General features: G+C 34.5%; 1 protein-coding gene across 12 annotated transcripts in view; it reads left to right on the forward strand.

The window, feature by feature from the left end:
* Nucleotides 1-25744, forward strand: part of LOC127859437 (dual oxidase maturation factor 1-like) — a 124149-nt gene that overhangs the window by 84022 nt on the left and 14383 nt on the right. For 6 of the 12 annotated variants that reach the window (XM_052396813.1, XM_052396811.1, XM_052396814.1 and 3 more), the window contains exons 2-6: nt 8276-8438; nt 11651-11708; nt 18351-18485; nt 19637-19696; nt 20233-20386. The exons of 2 other annotated variants lie outside the window; for them this stretch is intronic. In XM_052396813.1, coding sequence (XP_052252773.1) covers nt 8277-8438; nt 11651-11708; nt 18351-18485; nt 19637-19696; nt 20233-20386 — 569 coding nt within the window. In that variant the 5' untranslated portion in view covers nt 8276. The remainder of the gene's footprint in view (nt 1-8275; nt 8439-11650; nt 11709-18350; nt 18486-19636; nt 19697-20232; nt 20387-25744) is intronic. 4 more of the 12 variants (XM_052396805.1, XM_052396806.1, XM_052396807.1 and 1 more) reach the window with 4 other exon arrangements.

Raw genomic sequence — 25744 nt, forward strand, 5'->3', positions numbered from 1 at the left:
AATAACCGGCTAATGGATGAAGCTAAAGATAGACCTTCATAACTAAGCTTTGTAATTTGGCCTTTTACAACCGCATTGCGGCATTTTTCCTGAATTGTACAACGATGATTTTAATGTTAAACTATATGTTGATATGTCTCTAAAACTGTATTATGAAGGCGAGATGAAGTTGATGTTGGTTTCATTTAATCGTACCTTAGGCAGTTACGGTTCTGGTGGTCAGGTCTGTATATAACCATCGAGCCGTTAAATGGTAACTGAAGTGTATTATATTTTATTGCTATTTAATTCGAACTGTGATGCAGTGTGGTTAATTGTTAAACACTTTAATGATTAATGAATAATTCTTGGCAAAGTGCGATGTTTGACCATCCATAAAACCGTCTTAAACCTCGATTGCTTTTACTAGACCATGGTGACCCAGTCTTGTTAGTTTAAAAAAAAAATATAATCTTGTGTACGTGTGTGTCTTGTGAACAACTTTTGGTTGGTACCTCGTTTTTGGCATTTTGTTCCTTGCCATAAATATAATAAATCAATGTTCTTCTCCTGTTTGTGAATCTGAAGTTCACTTTGTTTATATCTGGTGCTGATTTCAACCACTATCAATAAATATCGTTATTGAACTCTTTGCATTATTTTTGGTTGTAAATGCTGAGCCCAATGGATGCGCTTCCTCACTTTTGGCTAATGCATAATAAAGAATGCTTGTGATAAACATAGCGTATATATGGATATTTACGTTCAGCATAGTTTTAAATAAAATGACGTTTTATTGGATCTTCAATTTAAACAAATAAATGTAACGCATTCCCTCAATTTTTATTCACTAAAATTGATACCATATTGTTTTGATCGCGTCATCGATACGCGCGGATGAATGTATTTTAAAGCAAATTGAGTGGAATATTATCGTTATAAATACAGACGAACACAAACAATGGTCGTGTAAGTATCCAAAATACATTCCTCTGTTGAAACTTGTAAAAAATCGGATTTTTCTACAAATCTATACTTCTGACCTTTGCCAATTCCACAAAACTTATAATATATATAGGTATGACAACGTGTTTTTATAAACTCCGGATGTATTGATACGTATATGCCCGTTTAAGCAAAATACTCCGGTTCATACATGTCCGGTGATCTCCGTCAACAAAGGATTCAGCTTTTGTAAGGTTTCTAGAATCCGCTTGCCATTTAAAAATGCATCTTTATGTGCACAATACAAGTATTTGATAGTCGGGGAGATACGTGTAGGACAATTCAAGCGATTAACGCAGCTATTAAAGGGGCATATTGACGGTACTTTTCCCCTTATTATAGACATGTATTACAATAATGCTAATTCTATCTTTTCAAGTATAAACATTTATTTTATAAATCATCGTGTTTAGACTTACAACCGTATAAGCCATCAATTTGCACCTTTAAGAGTAAATATTAATGCCTTCAATAAAGCAGCGGAATGATAGAGATAACATCCATGCAGCTTACACACGAGGCATGATTTTAATCGAACTTGATTTTTTAATGTCGCAATATTTTAATATTAAACAATTCTTTACTGTTATCTACCGCAAACATCGAGCATGTAATAAGGCTAACATTTACTCGGAAATAACCAATCATGCACAAACGCATGTATCCGTAAACAAGATGACACACCACATTTCGCCTTCTCAAAACAGCCAATAGCGTCGGCTCGCGGGAAAATTGATGTCTTACTGTTAAAACAGAGATTGACATGCAATTTACATTTACATACATACGTACGTACGTACATACGTACATACGTACATACGTACATACGTACATACGTACATACGTACATACGTACATACATACATACATGCATACATGCATACATGCATGCATACATACAAACATACATACATACATACATACATGCATGCATGCATGTATGCATGTATGCATGCATGCATGCATGCATGCATGCATACATGCATACATGCATCCATCCATCCATCCATCCATCCATCCATCCATCCATCCATCCATCCATCCATCCATCCATCCATCCATCCATCCATCCATCCATCCATCCATCCATCCATCCATCCATCCATCCATCCATCCATCCATCCATCCATCCATCCATCCATCCATCCATCCATCCATCCATCCATCCATCCATCCATCCATCCATCCATCCATCCATCCATCCATCCATCCATCCATCCATCCATCCATCCATTCATCCATCCATCCATCCATCCATCCATCCATCCATCCATACATCCATACATCCATTCATACATTCATACATACATACATACATACATACATACATACATACATACATACATACATACATACATACATACATACATACATACATACATACATACATACATACATACATACATACATACATACATACATACATACATACATACATACATACATACATACATACATACGTACATACATACATACATACATACATATCGTTTAGCGGTTATCGGAAATTTCAGAGATGCGTTCTGTTAAATGATATTCGAATACTGTGAATGTTAACACCAAGAGCATAACTGTTTGGCCTTATTTGTAGTATATGTAACGTTTAATGCATTAAGCATTACAGACGATACCAATTTTAAGAAGTATCAAATGATTTAAGCTAACGGAGACAGTAAAACATTGATGCAGCATCAAATCCACTAGGTAAACGCCCCTTTAATTGCTGTCTTTGCAAGACATTTAGCTTAAACGTTAACCAATCATGTATTTACTTTAATGCCAATCTAATGTACGGAAGATCGTAGCGGTTATTTATTGAAGATTTATTTTTGCCCATAGACAAACATTAACTGAATTTTAATCAAACCTCTCCAAGTAATAACTAATAAACTGGTAAGACAGTATTAGCTGAGACACTTATCTGAATTTAGTAGCTTTATTTGCAATATTTTCACTGCCAGTAAAGTTGACATTCCTATTATAAGTATTGCGTTTATCTCCTAATCGGTCAACAGTATTGACAGATAGATGACTATTATGCAATCAATTCTTAATTTTAAAACCATTTATGCCTAGTGGACTCTCCCATCCTTCTAATTTATTATTTATTTCCAAAATAAGGATTGTCTAGTAAATTTATTTCTATATTTAGAATATTTCTTTCAGAAATTATTTCTGGCAAACAGCGCATACCCTGATGTGACGCCGCATGATGCGGCGTCTCATCTGGGTCTACGCTGTTTGCCAAGGCATTTTTTCTATACGCTAGGCATAAATGGGTTAATATACAACATTTACATTAAAATATGTAGTACATGAATCTATTGCATATTGCATACAAGAAGTAAAATTCACAGTAAACATTCATTAGAATGGTATAGGAACCGACATAAAAAAACACTATTTGTCCGTAAGTTTTTTCATATATTTGGAAAAGTACATACATGCGTTGTTTAATTGGAGGTAATTACATTAATTTGAATATTGATTGTGAAACATTTCGGTATTTTTTATTTCGATGTCAGCATAATAATGACCTAGGTAAAAGGCAGATGAGTGACGATTTACTCTAGCTGCCAGAATTATGGTGTGTTTGTTTTACCTAATTAATTCACATTTAATATTGTTCTTTTTTGTCTCGCACCGTTGTTTGGATTAAAAATGATCATGTGTAATAAGCTTTACATGTCGTTACGTAATTTATGTAACATACATTTATCTTAACATTGTAAAAAACTGGATTACTGGTGATGTAACTTTAAACTTTATTTTCGCGTAGCAAGACGTACGCATGTCTGGATGCCTATGCAACCAAAACAAAGCGTGAGTCTGTCGCTTATCTGCATACCTTGTAATACTTTGCGAACCCAGTGACCCGTCTGCTTTCTGGGCGCAAAACTGTTGAAACCACTTAGTTCGCATGTTTGTATTGCACAGTTAAATCGGTCATCAATTTTACTGTGATTTATTGTGATAATACGTACACGTCATGGTCATTGCACAACTCTTCTGCTTCTATAAACGTCAAACAACCATAGTGTTTTTTTTTGTGATACATCAAAGCTTTTTTAATGTTTGATTATTTTGAATGGTCGGTTGTGTAGATTTATATCATGCGAATCGAAAAAGTATTAAATTGGTACACTTTTTACATACGTTTAAATCTTTAATTAAAAAGTTAAAATGGTGTAACAAATTGTATTGGTTTTTTTTTGTTCTGTTTTTTTGTTGTTATGACTTTTGACAGTTTTGAAAAGTACTTCATTCATAACACGGCTTTTGGTTAACCTTATTCCAATTCCCTGAATAATCTGGTTTGCTAATATCTAGTGCATTTACGTATGCTAAACAGCGTTAACGTCCCCGCTTGCATCAGAGATATGGGGGAGAATGGCCGTACAAATTATTGCATAACCAATGCCTACAAAAGTAATGTGGTGGGACTAAAAACGTTTTTATTCAGGAGTACTTTTGGTGCCGAAGTTTCATTTTGTGTATATTTCTTGTTGTAATGTGAGACTTTGATGCAAAATTGTAACAGTTCACTGCAATAAACAATAAAGCCGATGCTTTCAGTATAACATCTCTTCTGTTGTCGAAGCGTTTTGAAATAGTTTTACTTTAATATACACACAGTGTATTTTGTGGCTGCATTTCTTCATTAACGTTCATAATATTTACTCCAACGCACAACCATAAATGATTTAATGCCACGTGCAAGAGGAAAATGTCAATGTGATGTATTCATCATTTCGTGATTTATTTACACATTCGTGATTTATTTACACATTCGTGATTTATTTACATATATTATATTTCGTATTAAGTTTATACGGCAGCCCGCTTAAGCATTAATGTTAATTATCTACACCACCATTTTTCGAAATCCTTCAATACTGCGGTTAATTGTCGCTTTTATCGGACTTTGTACTAGCATTAACTTTTACAAGCTTTACAACAGACAGACTTAAAGCAATTTAATTGAGGCGCGAAATGCAAAAATGGGTTTTATGTAACATGCGGTCTGTGTAGATCCAGATAAGCATGCGTTGTCGCGCAGTCTGGTCAGAAGCTACCTCGTCCGCCATTGATACAAAGAACCATGTCGTGGCGCTGTAGCGGACAGGGAAACTACCAACTAGACTTTGCGGAAACGACATAAGACCAATTTTAGAATGACGCGACTTATATATTGACATAAAACATCTTTCTTATTTAATATAAGCTTGTCGCGCAAGCTTCGTCAAATAACAATTAAAACTTTCTTGGTCGAACTTCATTAGTACATTATGTATTAAATGAATTGAGATAACGGGATCCATTTCAGTCCTCACATTCAACCATCACATCGCCTTCAATTCAAGACCAACCTCTTCCACAACATAGCTTTGAGCAATTTCATTTACTTGTTATTTATACATAAACAACATGGATGCCACATACAGTGAATTAGGGGGTCTATAGTGAAAGTATTGACCGGCCAACGGCCTTGACCTTTTTTAAGTTGTCTGTACGACAAATGACACACGTATGCATTTAAATACGGATAAATTGCCCATTTCCGATGTAGTTATACGAAGTCAGTTCGATGTACATTTATATTAAACTTATTGCGTCCATCTGTATTCATCACCCAAGTAAATAACTGCCTGATACGAATGATTGTTTCATAATTCCAAAGGCATAGACATTTAGTATGACTACGTATTTTTTATTGCTGAAAAAAAACAAACATTTAATAATCTGCGCTTTTGCATAAACATATTCGTAGTTGAATTTTGACACATTTCTTTGATTTAGTAAAGGCTTATATATGTGTAACTTGTCAAAGCTAAAATTAATACTATTAGCAACGAACGAAAGAAAACATAACTTTCAACTTGTAATATGGAACTTGTTAAAGCTTAAATGTCTACTATTAGCAATCAAACAGAACGAACTCAAGGAAATATAACTTACAAAGAATCTTGCTTGTAATGAAATCGTAGCGTTGGCCTTTGACATACATAATACTTAAATCGACATAATTTATCATATATTTAATTACTCAGTGAGATGTACTTCTCATAAATTAATACAATGACAAATCTTAAAACATAAAAAAATAATTATATCTGAAACAGCGTAAGCGTTAATTAATGTGATATTTATAATTTGAACCTGTAATTGGGACACGTTAAATGCACATGCAATGTAAATTGTGTTTAACGAGCTGCATGCATTATAATTGATATGAACTTCTAACCAAATTGTACTCACCATTTCGCGGTGCCGGAAAACTATTTTCATTTCTTGCAGTAAATCAAGATTGTATTTAAAAAAGTAATCGAGAAACCACTTTTGAAATATGTTCGTAGATTACAGCAAGTGTCTGGAGATTGACGATCGTGTCTATTTGTATCGCTCTTAACACAAATTTAACACGTTTCGTTAATTTACATCAAACTGGCTTCCTCTTAAGCTATTGTCTAGTCAGCAAAACACGTGTTGTACTTGAGGTTACATCGGATATCGTACTGTAATACGACGAAGTACAACTAACTGGCCACACGCTTTGATATAGGTCCAGATTGTCTAAAATACAGACATAATTGGACTCCAACTTCCATCATAAATTTAGTCAAATAACTACAGCCTTAAAACGTATTACTATATACTTTATCGCTTTAAGAAATCACTTTGTATTTCAATTGTCACACTGAAGAAAAAACAACAACATAAACTGTAGCCTTAATTTTTTATCCTAAAAGCTGCCGAGTCGAAATTATTTAGTATTAAACGACCGGAATTTAGGCAAGAAAATATAAAAAAATCCAGTACTTGAACGGAACCGTCAGAAACGTTACTGAATATAAATGACGCTCGGCATGATAAATAAATTGACTCATTTGACAACAGTTGTTTCACAAAACGTTTGTATAAAGAGGCTTATATTACTGTGCTACATCAACACTGACAGCTTGTTAACTGACGTCCCCTTTACGTTACTGACAGCTTGTTAACTGACGTCCCCATTACGTTTAGTGATAAACGCTGAGTAACGCGTATTGACATAAAAAACTCGGCATTGCCCTGTCGAACTGTGCTCAATAGACAATTTGAAAACAGCCTTAACTGTGCTATGTTTTTTATAATAAATAAGTCTAAGGAAAAAAGTATTCGTTGAATAATATGTGTAAAGATATGCAAAATGACAGTCACGTCTATGTATGGTTATATGACAAGCTGAGAGTGTATATGATAAATTGTGTGTAATTATAGTAACGTGTGTGGGAGACGGTTTAATTGTTTATTTATAATATGCTATTATAGGAAATATGATAATTCTGATCTATCATACTCGCATTTGTCAATCAGAAATATTGTTAATATTAATAATTGTAGATAAACATGTCGACGGCAAAAGTAAATCTGAATTCTATGTGAGTGGTGCTATCCATGGATTTTAAAATATCAACGCCAGTAAAATTGCAAGAGCATGGAGTATTATTGTGAAGAAAAACGTGTAATTAGTGTTTGAATTTCGTTCAGCGATAATCTTTGAAATGATTCATATTGTCACCAACATTAAAGTGAATAACAGCATAAACGTTGATATCAATAGCACACATGGGTAAGATGATATTAAACTAAAAAAATGAGAGTGTATTTTTATATAGTATACACTTTTTTTGCAATAAAAATTTGGATCAATAATATAGTTAAGTTATGCAGCTGTAGTACGCAAAAATGAGGAAATTGTATTTTTCCAGTTATATTATAAAGCGTGTTTTAGTATTGAGATATTTATTTGTATATTTTGTTATCTTATCGATTGTCTTTAACTTGAGCCAAACGTTTTGTTTTTATCTTAACCAAAGTTGTTTAGACATTTTGGATAAATATTACTTTAAATCATCATCATAACCGTCAACTTATAAAAAAATGTCATGTAGGTAATGACACATGCTACTAGAAAAATGATGCAATCGTACAACTTCGTATGATTTAAATATATTTGGACGATGAAGCTGAAAAGAAACTCATTAAAGACAATTAATTAAACATTGTTTACATATATTCCATATAATAATCTAAATTGAAGACACACGGAGCGGGTTGAGGCTGAAGCTGCTGTATCATGTAAACCATTCTATGCTGATCACTCAAAGTTAATGAATCAACATGCTACTAAAATACACGATCTTTCTTTAGGAAGGCGCCTAGCAATTTTAAACCTAACATGTTTAAAACTTAACGATTCTTGTCAGATTTTTGAAGCATCTCTCTATCTCACTCTTTCCTTCTACAGCATGGCGTGGTTCACAGCGTTTCGTGGCGACTTTGGCAACGCCTATTACGGCGAGTACCGGACGTCCGTCACTGCGGACATCTCGTTCGCCGCCATCGCTTACACGTGCGTCCTGATCTCCATAGCTGCCATAGTGGCCGCGGCTGGTATCAGAGGCCGAGAGGTGAGCGGGCAGGCTGTGAAATTATTGTATACGTTTAACTCTTATTTTTATTTTGCGATGGTCTTGTCTTTTTTGTTTTCTTCTGGGTCTTCTTCTTGTTCATCATCATAATTATCGTCATTCTCTTCTTCTTATGTGTCCCCTCTTTCTTCTTCTTCTTCTTCTTCTTCTTCTTCCTTTTGTTCCTCTTCTTCTTCTTCTTCTTTTTCTATACCACGATTACCTCTACCGATTTGACTTCAAGAGCCACACAAAGCTGCTTCTACCTCTACTACTACCCATACCATCACAACAAAAGCAATAGCAACAACAACTACTGCTGCTACCACCACCTACTACTATTACTACTATTACTACTACTACTACTACCACTACTACTACTACTACTACTACTACTACTACTACTACTACTACTACTACTACTTCTACTACTACTACTACTACTACTACTACTACTACTACTACTGCTACTACTACTTCTACTACTACTACTACTACTACTACTACTACTACTACTACTACTACTACTACTACTACTACTACTACTACTAATACTACTACTACTACTACTACTACTACTACTACTACTACTACTACTACTACTACTACTACTACTACTACTACTGCTTCTACTACTACTACTACCAACAGCAAATTCTAGCAAGACAACGGTTATTTGTATAGGTACACTACGGTATAATTACAACGCGTCTATTTTAAATTTAAAAATAGTTCAGAAGTTGATTTTCTCTGTCCATTAGGCGCGCGTTATTACATTTCTATCTATCGGCATCTTAGATATTTACAATACACATTTCTAAAGAAGCTCATTCGCTGCGCTGTAATTAAATGGCGATTTATTGAACTTTTTGTGCTGGTCGCGTCTGTCTAGATCGTAAATCTGGCATGCGTTAGGATTTCGTGTACTTATGACAAGAGCTAAAGGCAAATAATGCTGTTGTTTATACATTAGTCATCTCAAACATTTGAATATATATTGGCATGTCAATTTCCAGTTGTCCGTCTATATAATCTTCAGGATAACCACCATTTGCATAATAAACATCATCATAATCATCATCATCATTATCAGCAACAGCAGCAGCAAAAGCGAGCGGAACATTATAATCATAATTCCCACTGCTACCTTAAGCATCTTTTGCAACAGCATCATTAACAGGTGGATGAACAATATCTTAATCAACAGAAAGGCCATCATCGTCTTCGGAATCATTTTAGCTCCCATCACCATCATTGTCATGATCTGTATCAATATTGTTTTCACAAAACCATCACTGTCGGATAAATCGTATCATTCTAAGCATATAAATGAGCCTCGCTGTATGAAAAGGGGTTTTATGCATGTGCGTTAAGTGCCCTCCCAAATTAGCCTGTGTAGTTTGCACAGGCTAATCAGCGTCCACACTTTCCGTTTTGATGCTATTTTTAGTCTAAAGGAAGTCTCTTCTAAGCAAAAATCTCATAAAGGCGGAAAGTGTCTTCCTGATAAGCCTTTTCGGAATGCACAGGCTACTCTGTGACGTCATTTTACGCATGTATTAAACTTCTTTTCACAATGGAGGTTCAAATACATCTTTGTCATTCATTATGTTCAATATCATAAAAAACCACAATTATCATCGCTTTGGTCAGATCCTCATGTTGAGAAGTAGCGAAATAATACCAGCATTACAGCGATATATAAACGAGCATATGTAGTCTTTGCTGATACCAACAACGTTACAGTTGTCGCGTATCCTACGTATGCTGTCATTTAATAATGAAATAAAATATATCGTACAAACAAGTCACGTTTGTTTATGAAAATGTCTTAAGTACCAAACATGTTTCGGCCATAGCCTTCATCAGTACTACATCAATATAAACAAACGTAAAAAAAGGTTAATTCAAGACGCCCTTAGAGTATAATGTCTAATGTTTAATGTCATTAAATAACGCATTGATCTTTATTGTCTTTTACCGACTAATCGTTTAACGCCGGTCTAACGGTTTAACGTTGGTTTAAAGTTGCGTTTTGTCAAATCATCGAATATTTAATTTATGAATAAGAATGTGCTATTAGCATTAATGAAGCTGCGGAATGCATAAGTCATTAAAACGACCATAAATTTCATCTTAACACCTGATTAAGTTGCAATTAAATTTCAAATATAGTTCGAATGATGAATGATGCATTTGTTTTGCAGCATAAAATCTTCCACTGATTAAACATTTGATGCACAATTGATCAGCGAAAATCAATTTCTTTCCTATTGGTATCAAATGATGTTTTAAGCGATTAACACGATCGCATTGACAGTTTAATTTTGAATGTGTTTGTGCTGGTATCTTGTTATACTACAAACGCAAGTGTTGACATCAATACCTAGTTAAGCATTTGCGTGTAATAAACGTCATTACTTTCGAATTTTACCGTAATACTGGAATGCAATCGATACATTCCTGTTCTGTCGCATACAAATTTAATTTATTTTGGCATTTGAAGCAATTCAACCACATTAACATAGTTTCATCTTCATCATTGAGCAACATTAATCATATGTGATATACTTATATCCCCGCTAAAAGCAGGTAGGGGTTTTGCGTAGAAATCAATATGTCCGTCAGTGTTTCTGTCCGTCTCATATATTTCTAAGTTAGGCAAAATTGAAAAACGTATACATCACTGCAAAATTGTGGCAGCTTTACCGTTGTTAAATCGATCTTTATAGCAGTGCAAAATAGATAACAACAGCAAATCGCACGATTATTAAAAAAAAAATTATTGTGAATTCAAGGCGATCTTATTTCTGATATCGAAAAGCTGTCGGGACACGACCGATATCACATTTAAGAACATCGTCACGACTAACTTCGTTTGAATTTTTTACCTTTAATTTAATTTCGAATAGCAGAATAGTTGCCAGACTGTTCAAATATTTTAATCGGAAGTTGCGTATTGAATTGTGAATGCGTGACAAAAGCTGGACATCTGGATATAAGCATGCGGTGGTGCCTGCTTTCTGCACAAAATAGACCTATTATACGTTTAAATTGTATCGCATTACCCGGTATATTTCTCTCTGCAAAGGTACACCCGTACCGGTACTTTATTGATTGTTAACTGCATAAACTTATTACAAGCAGTTTGAGTGCATTCCTTTGAAGACTTTCTTGATATAATTAATATAAGATGTTTTTTCCCGTTTCAGAGATGGTACACTTTGGTCCGTCTTACATACAGTCTGGCCGTAGGAAGCATCATTCTGGGTATGTAATATTTGTATTATGAACTCCACTTTTAAAGGATCTTGTTAAAAGATTTTCGTTATTGTGTAAATAATATTACATGCAAAAGAATTTTCTAACAAAACCGTAATATCTGGAATAGTTTTCAATAATTGTGAAGAAAAGGCAACATATTCAAAAATCTGCATTTCCTGGGGTTCGAACTCAGTAGCCCTGGAAGCAAAAACTAAAGCGCATCCACAATTTAACGAAGGCTTTTGAACTTGTAATATGGAAGGCTTTTGAATTAGCTTGTAGTGTTAAATGTCGGCATTACACGATGTAGCAAAATTTTCGATAAAATAGCGTTACAGAACTTTATTTTTTTCCGAAATCGATGGATAGCTTTCAACAAGCGATCATATATTTGAAACACTTTTCTAAGACAGGAGTGTAATTTTGTATGCTGAAAAATTATACAAACATTATTCTTTATATCAATGACTTTTTTGTCATTTTTCTTTATTAAATGTGAACAAGTAACGTTATTAAGGGGACCAGATATCCATGCATCCGATTATCGTTACATCCGTAAAATAGGCAACGCAGAACACAGGCATTGTGCAAACATATAAAGGAAGGCACAACACGATTACGTTACACGTATTTAAACGGGCCTTTTCACAGATTTTGGCATGTTTTGAAGTTTGTCAGTGAATTATTTATATTGATAATTGAAAACATTAGATATAAAAAGCTCCAGTAAAAAATCAAGAATAAAAGCAAAAAAAGAAAAAAAGGTAACCGCCAGCAGGGCTCGAACCACTGACCCCTGGAGTACTGGAGTAAAAAGTCTACGACTTAGACCACTCGGTCATCCTTCCGTATACAATGCTATAGAAGCAATCATCGTAGTTTCACAAAATATAATGACAACAACAGAAGTCTTTAAATTATTAATTCGTTTCGCGTTGCAACGCTTTATAATTTTCGGGTGTTTAAATCGTCAAAATATGCATACAATGGCTATTTTAGAGCATGGTAAATGGTCAGTATTACAGTTTCCTCACAAATATCATAACTAAAACGAAAATTTGCGAATCTGAAACAACTTTTTCAATTTTGTCAATTTACCCAAACGTGAAAAGGCCCCTTTAAAAAAAGAAATATGAACTCCGCTTGTAACAATATTGAGCGGACCATACAATAATCATCGTGACTGTAACCATATTGTTTTAATCTTAAAATAGGCAACTAAGGCAATCGACAGGGAAAATATGTAAGGTCAACATAACACCAATACTGTTAAATAATGATTACTATATTACATAGAGACCATACAAAATTATATTACCGTCCCTTGAAATCAAAGAAAGGTAATCCTGAACGTGTAATTATTATATAAGTTTACAGGAAATTTCTGGGGCCGTATTCCAGTAGCTTCTTAAGTTTTCACTTAAGTTAAGAAATTTCTTAAATAAATTTCTTAAGTTAAATTTGAAATGTCAAAAAAAAACATGAGACGCTTAGTATATTTCTTTAAGAAATTCCTTTAAGAGTTAAAGGAAGTTAACTTAATTTTAAATATATGAGAAAAAATACACAGAGTAAAGAAATTTATTAAGTTCATGAAGCTACCAGAATTTAACTTAAGTGAAATCTTATGTTTAAAGAAAACATGGCGGAGATAAGAAACAATATTGCGCAATATTTCAACTTAAGTTATTTTTTAACTTAAGAAGCTACTGGAATACGGCCCCTGGTTGTCAATAATTTCGATGGCTATAATTTGTTGAATTAAGCAAACGTTGGCGATTTCTCTCCTAGAATCCGACTTACTAAAGTGGTGAAGTCAGGTCAAATATGAGTTTAAATGAAGTATTACATGAACAACTTTAGTTTTCTCAACAAAGTATTAAAATTTAACGAAGCTGGAAAGAGTTTAAATTGACGTCAATCGTCATAGTTGATCCTCTTCGCGCATGAAGTATAGGTTTGTCAATTTTGATAAATCTTTGAACCATTTCAGTTCAAGCATGTTTTAATATACTCGAGTTTGCAGCTTTTCAGTAGAGAAGAATGTTGTAATTAAATAACCCGCGCAATATGCTTTAAATGTGAACAGTTTTGTGTTTAACCGTTAAACTTCTTTTAACTTGCTCAAATTATGACACAATACGGTGGGGTTTTTTACCATCAGAGAAATACAAATATTTATCGTGCTGAAAGGCATTTGTTTCTTCAAATACGGATGCTCCTTAATAAAAAGTGCACTGTGTGCGTTTTATTTTCAGTGTTAAGTAAGGTTTGCTATCAAAGTTTAAAAGGCAGGATGAGACAAGGAGGATTATCTTTTTTGTCGTAATGTGCGATACGCACCCATTCACCCATAATCAACCAAAATAGAAAAAAAAGACAAAATATGTTTATTTATAGATATTTGGAAATAAAAACTTTTAAGACAGGATTTTTGTGCAATTAAACCACTGTCTTCTTCGTAGACTATTGTATCGCATGTTATTCCACTTTTTAGTTGATTAGTCAAGAATTTGCAACCAGACGTTGAATGTTGATTTACTTTAAGGGAATTTAAAAGAATGGGTATTAAGTTCTCTTCATCGAATAATAAGAAAAACCACGAGTGTAAACGCATCAGTATCAATAGAAACAGGCAACCGTAAGCCTTGGTTACGGTTGTCTTTAAAATCATGGCAGTTATGTATATGCATTGCTGCGTACGTTGCTAACGACATTTTGGAGGGTAAAATAATTTTTTCTGCTCATTTTTCATTATGTTACAGCATAAGGCGTACATAGCCACCCATGTTATCAACCTCTCTCTATATAGCATTCCTTGGATAAAGCCGGCTCGCGCAGTTTAATTACATGAGTTGATTTATTGAATCAAGTCATTGTATGTCCGTCGTGTTTTCTGCTATTTTCTCTTGTTTGTTTTTCAAAACAAAATTCAAGATATTGGACAAATAGAATACTTGTACTAGGTACATATCGAATACAGAAAAGTTAACATCTCGCCAAGGCTCTTTGTTTAGGTTTTTAAGCCTCGCGATATGTACAAAACGTATCTCTATTCAACACTCACATAGGTATATGTTTGTCAATGGCCCGCAAGATTTGATAACGACAATTTCCTGGTATAGTTCATTATCATAATTGTAAGAATATCAGTGCAAAAAATATGCATCTGAACATGAAATCGTTGTATTTACACTGTTTGCCTTATGCGATAAGCCGTACGTGGAGCAAACAGTGTCTTAGCGTCTATAACTGATTGTGATACAATTGTGCGTCCTTTGCAAAATTTGCACTTTATCCAATCGGTTGCACTTTATTTGAACTTCCTGTTATGGTCGTAAAGTGGGTGCGTTACTTTCTTAGACTCTTATTATTATCTACCTTTATACTGTTTACAAAACCCATACTATGATAAATTGGGAGTGACGAGTGGGTCAGTCGTGTATAGCTTCCGTATAGATACTGCATGATCATTCATCAAAACACTGCGCGCATGAAAAGTCTGGATCCAAGAAAAGGAAAACGAAACCAAATGTAAATTATGATATAAAATTATACCAGACAATAAAGATTGTCAAAATGACGTTTGATTCCTGCATTGCCATTTTACACATGATGTATCGATTTCGTTTTGATAGTTCATTATCATAGTTAAATATGTTCTAGGTTTTCTTTACCGTATTGGTTATAAAGACACGTGAAGCCGTGTGTGCAATCCGCTACATTCAAATATTGTTATGTACACAAGTAATACGCGTCGAATGATCCTGAAAGAGCCTAAATATGCCTGGAAAGACTTTATTTTTGTTATAAATAATGGCAACTTAGTATAATGACAACTAAGATACATGTATGACATAAGCATGTTATCAAAGATGTAACAAACGTACATGATAAAAAAAATCACCAAATGATCTGTAAAATGTGCTTAAAATTGAATTAAATCAAGTAAGATATGCATTTGTTTGTCATTTGTTATAATTATTTCGTGGTATTGTCAATCGAGATGTTTGACCGCAATGACCGGCTTGCAAAGTTGCGCTTTGCTGCTAATCCGAGGATCTCGGGTTTACTCCTAGGCCCGTCAACATGACTTGTGTGGAGATAAGTCATGAAGCCCTTTTTACTACTGATTCGATTAGTGGAGTTGTCTTATACTTGCATACGTATGTGCACTTACTTTTTGTAAATCAGCTAAAATAATTACAGCTTACCCAGGTATTGGTTAACTCCACGCCTTGATATGACTAAAACACTCTTAAAACTCAGCTAAAATACTGTTAAAATTCAACTAAAATACTGTTGAAATTCAGCTAAAATACTCTTAAAATTCAGCTAAAATACTGTTGAAATTCAGATAAAATACTGTTGAAATTAAGCTAAAATACTGTTGAAATTCAGCTAAAATACTGTTGAAATTCAACTAAAATTCTGTTGAAATTCAGCTAAATACTGTTGAAATTCAGCTAACTACTGTTGAAATTCAGCTAAAATACTGTTGAAATTCAGCTAACTACTGTTGAAATTCAGCTAAAATACTGTTGAAATTCAGCTAAAATACTGTTGAAATTCTTACTGAACACAAACACATGCATCATTAATCTGTTCTTTATTTTAAGCAATCATATTTGTTCAATCCGTTGAGCAGATAATATACATATATTCAGAACCATTACGTGCAATTACATCATCTTTCTAAATTAGTAATAAAATACATGTAATCTATATAAATATAGTTTCGTGGTATTGCGATTCGCCGAATTGCTTTCGCTTAATGATGTTATCACCGCGATTTTCTTTGATTTCGAGATATCAATTTTTCACATTGTCCAAGTTCTGACCAATCCAAAGCGCATACATTTTGGGGTTATAACGTGCTTGCATGCAATGTACTTATGATTTTGAACATTCTGACGAAACATGTGTTGAGAACTTTACCCGACATTTTAAAACCCAAAACATATGACCTCAGTTTAGTGCGAATCAATCTATAATTTGTAATCTTTAAAACATGTATATTATAATCACTATTTCGAAAGATTTCAAGCGTGTTTTCATCAAGATAAAAAAACACGATATGCATGCACTTGGTTGCGCTATCATATCTTTTTAATAATGTTTGGTATATTATCAGCTATTCGGCTTTTAAAACCGTCGTTTTGTTTCCGATTAAAGAGACCTTTTCACATTTTGATATATTGACAAAAATTAAAAACAAAATGTTTTAGTTTTTCAAATTTTCTTTGTATTTATGATTTGGTTGGGAAACAGTAATACTGAACATTAACCAGTCTCTTGAATACCCATTATATGTATCTTTTGACGATTTAAAACCTGAAAAGTATAAAGCGTTACAAACATAAAACCAGTGTATAATTTGGAAAGTTCTGTTGTTATCATTATATTTTATTATATTACGATGATTGCTTATATTAATAAATAAAATAAATAGAGTTGTTCGTGATCACGGATGGCCGAGAGGTTTTAACGCTAGGCTTATACTCCAATGGTCAGTGGTTCGATCCCAGATGTGAATTACTTTTTTCTTTCTTTAATTTTATGTTTGTTTTATACCTTACCTTTTTAGTTCCGATGTTCTCATTTATCAATTTAAAGCATTTACTGACAAACTTCAAAACATGACGAAATCTTTGAAAAGATTCCTTTAAGCTTTTCGCTTGGTTAACATGTTATAAAGTAAGGCTCTAAAACCTTATCGCTAAAACGCTGATGATACTGTACAAGTTACCGTAAATGTTTTTTATTTTTTGATACCAATTGCACACTACAAAATGGTTTATTTTGTCTAAAAAAAATATGTGAACTCTCGTGATTTTATTATATGGTTAAAACACGCCTCTGCTGTCGTTGATGTCACCAATTACAGTGTGGGCTCAAGCCAGGGTTGGTAGTACTCAGTTTTACGGGGCTAAATGCATGTGCGTAAAGTGTCGTCCAGAAAGCCTGTGCTGTCAGCACAATCTAATTTGGGACTATAATTTTCCCTTTTTATGTATTCTTATTTTATAGTAAGTCTTTCCTTAACAAAACGTCTGTGTTTGCCGTAAGTGTCGTCCGTGATTAGCCTGTACGGACTGCACTGTGTTTGCCGTAAGTGTCGTCCGTGATTAGCCTGTACGGACTGCACAGGCTGTGTTTGCCGTAAGTGTCGTCCGTGATTAGCCTGTACGGACTGCACAGGCTGTGTTTGCCGTAAGTGTCGTCCGTGATTAGCCTGTACGGACTGCACAGGCTGTGTTTGTCGTAAGTGTCGTCCGTGATTAGCCTGTACGGACTGCACAGGCTTATTTTGAACTATGCTTTACGCACATGCACTTAACCCCGTTTTATCAGAGCGAGGCTCAATTTAATGTTTGAACCCATTTATGCCTAGTGGACTCTCCAATCCTTCTAAATTGGATCAATTTATTTCCAAAATTAGGGATGTCTAATATATTTATTTCTATATTTAGAATAGTTCTTACAGAAATTTGTTTAAACAAAGAGCGCAGACCCAGATGAGACGCCGCGTCATGCGGCGTCTCATCTGGGTCTGCGCTGTTTGCAAAGGCCTTTTTTCTAGACGCTAGGCTTAAATGGGTTTATACTGTTTAAACACGCCCTCATTATCGTTTTCGTTATTTTCAGTGAGCATCTTCGGATACTGCTGGCAGATCGGCGAGGTAGGAGTTCATTCCCCCTACATATACCGGAGCAAAGGTCAAATTTCAGGGCGACTGGGCGTTCACGTTGGTTTGAAAACAGTCAATCTGACTCTTGTAGGTGAGCGCCGTGTTTTTGTTTTTCTATTATGAAAATTATCACGTGCTTTATTTGGATTTTAGCCGTAGATATTGCAACTAATACCATAGTTACGTTTATGTGCAAATGTTCGATATGTCAAACTCAATACTTGAACAATGGCCGATGACATCTCCCATGGTGTCAATTTTGAAACTCGGATCATTTATCAAGTTGACATAAATGTATAATTTTACGTTTCGGTTCTTAATCCAGAATTTTGTTTTAAGTCCATTTGATTATCCAACCGTGTGTTTTCGATTACCACCCACATAGAAACCGAAAATTGGTTAAAGTTGGAATATCAATAAAATATGTGACACGCAAATAGAGCACCGTCATAAAGTAATATTCTTCCTTTGAAGATGTTCAACTTCATATTTATCATAACTATATAGGCGCAAACAGATATAATAATTAACTATACCGATAAATTTGCCCCGATTAAATTATTTCTATGTTAACCTTGTAACGCGCATGCGCATAAAAATGATGATGGCGTATGCTTTCTATCAAAATGTTTTGACAGAGCTGAAATGTACATTAGAAAAGATAGCAGCAAATACATATTTTATGTCACTTTATTTTATGCTTTCCGGTGGTTTATAGAGAAATATCAGTGAAATAAAACTGATAATTTCACTGTTTCAAACAGTGAAAATTATCATTTAAAATTATCAATAATTTTCACTGTTTACTGTGAAATGACGTCATTTTTTACGAAATGACGTCATTATTCCAGCGAAATTCTTAAGTTAAACTCTTTAACAATGTATATAAACTGTGAAAAAAGCATAAAATAAAAAGAAAATGTGTTAAATTCGGTGGAATGTCGATTTTAATTCACTCGTGATCAAAGAAAATATATAGTTTCACTCGTGGCTGCGCCACTCGTGAAAATATCTTTTTCTATGATCACTAGTGAATGAAAATCGATAATCCACCGAATCCAACAAATATCCTCTATATATATTGCAATTTTGTTATTAATATGCTTACTGCAAAACACTGCTTGATTTGGTCAGTTTGCTTTACAGTCGTTATTGCAATCTAGTGCATTATTGTTTATTTTATTATATGAGGCGATTTTAGGTGTCACTTTAAAAAAACAATGCACGATTGCTGTACTTTAGGAACTTTCACTACCGATGGGAACAGATTCAAATACAACGAAAAGCTCACGCTAGGAAATGGTAAGTCTTAGTCCTGATTTAGAGATCTATATGTAAATTCATCACTGGTACGAGGCGCTACTGAAATGGCACGGAATGGCAATATGATATAGTCATTACTACTAAAGTATACACTAAATTGAACTTTATTTGTCGTCTTCAAAGTCATCAACAAAACAGCTCTCAAATAAGGCATCAACTACATTTAAAAAAAACTTTTGTCAGTATTTTTAAAATTCCATATCAGCATGCACACACGGTTTTCAGCAATATCGGTTTTCGCTGTCAACATTGGTCTCTGGTGCTCTACTAACAAGAAAAATAATGTGCGCCCTCTTACCAAATAATTCGGTCAACAAAATAAAACCAAGATTAGCAGATCTTATTACACCATTCAAACACGTCGTCGATCTTTACAATCGGTTTACTTTGACAAATGTCCGACTTTCTGACACGTTATCTTGCCAATAAGCCCGTAATGAGAGCAATTAACGATTTATTAATCTGTTAATTGTATATAAAAAACACATTTGCTTTATCAAATCCTTGTTGTTCAGTCATCCAAGAGAGTTCGCAGCTCTGGACGGCCCTTGACCGCGGGCTGCCCCAGACGCTGCTGTCCATGATTGACCATTTTGACACTGACGAAGGCGGTCTGAGATACGGACGTAACTGCTTCATGGCAGGCTACTTTGCCAACATTCTTCTCTGGTAAGTAACGCGACTGAATGTTTTAATAACAACTAAATACGACGAAAAGGTTACAACTTGGGATACTTTTTTGAATCACAGGAACACGATGTCCTTAAAGGTAAGGTTTTATGGTCAATGACTTTCCGACGTCATTTAAGTCAGACACCTTAATGAAACCGATGACTGGTTCAAATGTGGAAAGTTTTTTTGTGGATAGCCGTTCACCATTAAACAAAGTATTTGACTTTAATTGAATATAATAGTGACACATGGGTTATAAAATGAACACGTCTTAATGCGAATTTCGAACTATACGCTACTGACACCTTTTGATTACTGTCAATGAAAAGATCGTTATGATACTTCTCGTGAATGCTATAATGACTAGTCAACCAGTTAAGTATTTGAATGCTTTAATGCCTAGTCAACCAGATATGTATAAATGCTATAATGCCTAGTCAACCAGTTAAGTATTAATGCTATAATGACTAGTCAGCCAGTAAAGCATTTGCGAGTGTAGAATCGCGAAATGAAGCGTTTTAGTGTCGAAGTAGCATGTAAAGTAGATTATTTAGGAATTCAATATATTACGACGCGCTATAAGGAATGTATTCATTGGTATTGATGCATTGATAAACGTGTCTTTTTGTACAGCGTTGTATACCTACCGCACTGACATTGTCCGATGACACTAAACTCGATTTAGTTTTGATATATTTCACTCGTGAAATGAAACTTAATGAAGCGTTTAAGTTCCGTTGAAGCATGTGACGTAGGTTGAGCAAGACTCCATATAATGTATTCGCTGGGAGAGGAGGCATCGATCAACATCCGTTCAAAGATGCATACCTACCGCAAACCTACCGCACAATGTGCGGTGATATTAAAACTCGATTAAGTTTTGATATATTCAATGTTTCCCAGTTCTTCGAGTTAAGGTCTCGTATAGCCATTCAAAGTACTATATTCTTATAAAGTCAAGGTCATTATATATCCATGGGTTGTGAAGAGGCCAATGTTCTTAAACTACAAACATAATTTCAAACGCTTACATTTAAATGATTAAAAAAAAATTTGAATTCTATTGATTTTAGCAAGATAGTCAAATTGCAAGTTTTTTGTGGATTTCTCGGAATAATTGTTCTTTGTAAAAATACCCAACTTAAAACAATAGTATATATTCAAAATTTAACCTGTCAAATCGAATTTTATGCATTAAGTGTTGGCAGTCAAAGTTTTTTAGTTTCGCATCAAGTCGACCGGGCCGTATGATTTTGACCGCTACTGAAGTATTTATAATGCATACATTGTTTTTTGACAACGATATTTAAATGGTCTTTTTGACAAACTGTGAACAAGTTCCTGAAAGAAAGCTGATATGCATGAGTATATGTATGAATCTAGACTTATAAAAACAAGCGATGTGTTTGTGAAACACTATGTCCCCATATATTTGACTTTTGACCTTGAAGGATGACATTGACCTTGACCTTTCAACACTCAAAATGTGCAGCTCCATGAGATACACATGCATGCTAAATATCAAGTTTCCATCTTCAATATTGCAAAAGTGTACATTAAATGAGCAATTTTGACCCATATATTTGACCTCTGACCTTGAAGGATGACCTTGACCTTGACTTTTCACCATTCAAAATGTGCAGCTCTATAAGATACACACGCATGCCAAATATGAAGTTGCTATCTTCAATATTGCAAAAGTTATGGCAAATGTTAAAGTTGGGGCAAACAAACACATCAACAGACAGGGCAAAAACAATATGTCCCCCACTATAGTGGGTGGGGAATATAAAAAGTGTTTTGTATGTAACTCGAACGCATACGGTTGCATACGGACGATTACGAAGATTTCATCGTACGTACACGGATATTAACGGGCCTAACGAGATAATAATGGGCCGAATAGTTATTCATCTTGATAAAGCTTAAGATAATTTTATGTAGTGATCACGTTCAAATTGTAGGAAAAAGATTCTGGTTAATCCGGTAATTTGCGTTACGTGTTGTGACATATTATATAAATCGGATATTGACTGACGCATTTTTTTTCAAAATCAGAAATTGGCGAATTTAAGTGCTGACGAAATAGTCATTTTTAATGACGAAATTTCGTGCTGACGAAAATTAATTGTTTCACAGAAACACACGCATTACTCAACCTATTTTTAAGATGATACGCAATGCTATCATGCTTATCCATAAAGGGACTTGTTCACAGAATGTCGAAGTAACAGTTTTCAAACATTTTTTTCACATTCAAAAAATAAAATTCCACTGAAAAAATCATCATGGAGCAAAGTAACACTTATGGCGGAGAGTCAGACTCAAAATATATCTTAGTGCGTGAATAAACATCAATTGAGAAAATTATTAAGCATAAAAAACGCGAAACCATTGAATAATTGGAAACGTTTCTTTTGTTGTTTTTGTTAAATTGTGTAAGAAAACGTGGATCAGTATCATAGTATCAAAGTCGTTGAAAAATATAACAGTCAAGATTGCCGGATGGTTAAGACGATAGCCTTTTACTTCAAAGATCTGATTTTCAATCTTACACTTTAAGACATTTCGTACGCACTTAAAAAAAAGAACCAATCTATAAATAAATACTTGTAAGAGATGAGTAATGACAATGTAATTTATAAAAAATGAAATACCGCAAATAACCTTGTTTGGCGGACATTTTAGACGCCTTTTACACTAAATGTGCCGTAATGATACAAATGCACTAGTTTGATGCTGAGGGAGACCAACAGACGAACTGGCTCCTGTATGGTCGACTAATTAACCGAGCAAATATAGTGCGGAACTCGAACAGCGCTTAACCCTTTGCATGCTTGGAAATTTGTCGTCTGCTAAAATGTCGTCTGCTGAATTTCAAAAATTAGCATTTTCTTCGATTTTTTTTCAAAGAATACTATCAAAATAGCAAACAGTTTGGATCCTGATGAGACGCCACGTTCTGTGTCGTCTCATCAGGATCCAAACTGTTTGCAAAGGCCTTCAAAATTCGGTTCCAGCACTGAAAGAGTTAAGCTTTGTTTACGAACGTTTAACCTAGAAACGTAAGTAGGAATGTACCGACAGCGAATTTTAATGAAAAGTAAAGCGTATAGTCGGAGTTTGAACATCTAGCTCACTCCTTTCAGATATAATGAACGTTCATGTAAACTGTTGTTTTGTTTTATGTAAACAGTTTAAAATACGTTTGGTGGAATGTTAAAATGATAATTGAAGCACCCATCCGGACAGGCACGTTTAATTTTGTTTACTTTGTTTTCTTGTTGGTTTACTTGGCGTCATCGCCGTTTAAACAAACATTTTAGCCAATTAACCAACTTCCATTTCTTCTGTCTAAGCTATTTTACCTGTACTTAGTGCACCCATTAACCAACTTCCATTTCTTCTGTCTAAGCTATTTTACCTGTACTAAGTGCACCCATTAACCAACTTCCATTTCTTCTGTCTAAGCTATTTTACCTGTACTTAGTGCACCCATTAACCAACTTCCATTTCTTCTGTCTAAGCTATTTTACCTGTACTAAGTGCACCCATTAACCAACTTCCATTTCTTCTGTCTAAGCTATTTTACCTGTACTATGTGCACCCATTAACCAACTTCCATTTCTTCTGTCTAAGCTATTTTACCTGTACTAAGTGCACCCATTAACCAACTTCCATTTCTTCTGTCTAAGCTATTTTACCTGTACTATGTGCACCCATTAACCAACTTCCATTTCTTCTGTCTAAGCTATTTTACCTGTACTATGTGCACCTATTAACCAACTTCCATTTCTTCTGTCTAAGCTATTTTACCTGTACTAAGTGCACCCATTAACCAACTTCCTTTTCTTCTGTCTAAGCTATTTTACCTGTACTAAGTGCACCCATTAACCAACTTCCATTTCTTCTGTCTAAGCTATTTTACCTGTACTATGTGCACCCATTAACCAACTTCCATTTCTTCTGTCTAAGCTATTTTACCTGTACTATGTGCACCCATTAACCAACTTCCATTTCTTCTGTCTAAGCTATTTTACCTGTACTATGTGCACCTATTAACCAACTTCCATTTCTTCTGTCTAAGCTATTTTACCTGTACTAAGTGCACCCATTAACCAACTTCCATTTCTTCTGTCTAAGCTATTTTACCTGTACTAAGTGCACCCATTAACCAACTTCCATTTCTTCTGTCTAAGCTATTTTACCTGTACTAAGTGCACCTATTAATCAACTTCCATTTCTTCTGTCTAAGCTATTTTACTTGTACTAAGTGCACCTATTAACCAACTTCCATTTCTTCTGTCTAAGCTATTTTACCTGTACTATGTGCACCTATTAACCAACTTCCATTTCTTCTGTCTAAGCTATTTTACCTGTACTAAGTGCACCTATTAATCAACTTCCATTTCTTCTGTCTAAGCTATTTTACTTGTACTAAGTGCACCTATTAATCAACTTCCATTTCTTCTGTCTAAGCTATTTTACCTGTACTAAGTGCACCCATTAACCAACTTCCATTTCTTCTGTCTAAGCTATTTTACCTGTACTATGTGCACCTATTAATCAACTTCCATTTCTTCTGTCCAAGCTATTTTACCTGTACTAAGTGCACCTATTAATCAACTTCCATTTCTTCTGTCTAAGCTATTTTACCTGTACTATGTGCACCTATTAATCAACTTCCACTTCTTCTGTCTAAGCTATTTTACCTGTACTATGTGCACCTATTAACCAACTTCCATTTCTTCTGTCTAAGCTATTTTACCTGTACTAAGTGCACCCATTAACCAACTTCCATTTCTTCTGTCTAAGCTATTTTACCTGTACTAAGTGCACCTATTAACCAACTTCCATTTCTTCTGTCTAAGCTATTTTACCTGTACTAAGTGCACCCATTAACCAACTTCCATTTCTTCTGTCTAAGCTATTTTACCTGTACTAAGTGCACCCATTAACCAACTTCCATTTCTTCTGTCTAAGCTATTTTACCTGTACTAAGTGCACCTATTAATCAACTTCCATTTCTTCTGTCTAAGCTATTTTACCTGTACTAAGTGCACCTATTAACCAACTTCCATTTCTTCCGTCTAAGCTATTTTACCTGTACTAAGTGCACCCATTAACCAACTTCCATTTCTTCTGTCTAAGCTATTTTACCTGTACTATGTGCACCCATTAACCAACTTCCATTTCTTCTGTCTAAGCTATTTTACCTGTACTAAGTGCACCCATTAACCAACTTCCATTTCTTCTGTCTAAGCTATTTTACCTGTACTATGTGCACCTATTAACCAACTTCCATTTCTTCTGTCTAAGCTATTTTACCTGTACTAAGTGCACCCATTAACCAAC

Source organism: Dreissena polymorpha, chromosome 15 (genome assembly GCF_020536995.1).
Source record: "Dreissena polymorpha isolate Duluth1 chromosome 15, UMN_Dpol_1.0, whole genome shotgun sequence".
NCBI classification, from domain to species: domain Eukaryota; kingdom Metazoa; phylum Mollusca; class Bivalvia; order Myida; family Dreissenidae; genus Dreissena; species Dreissena polymorpha.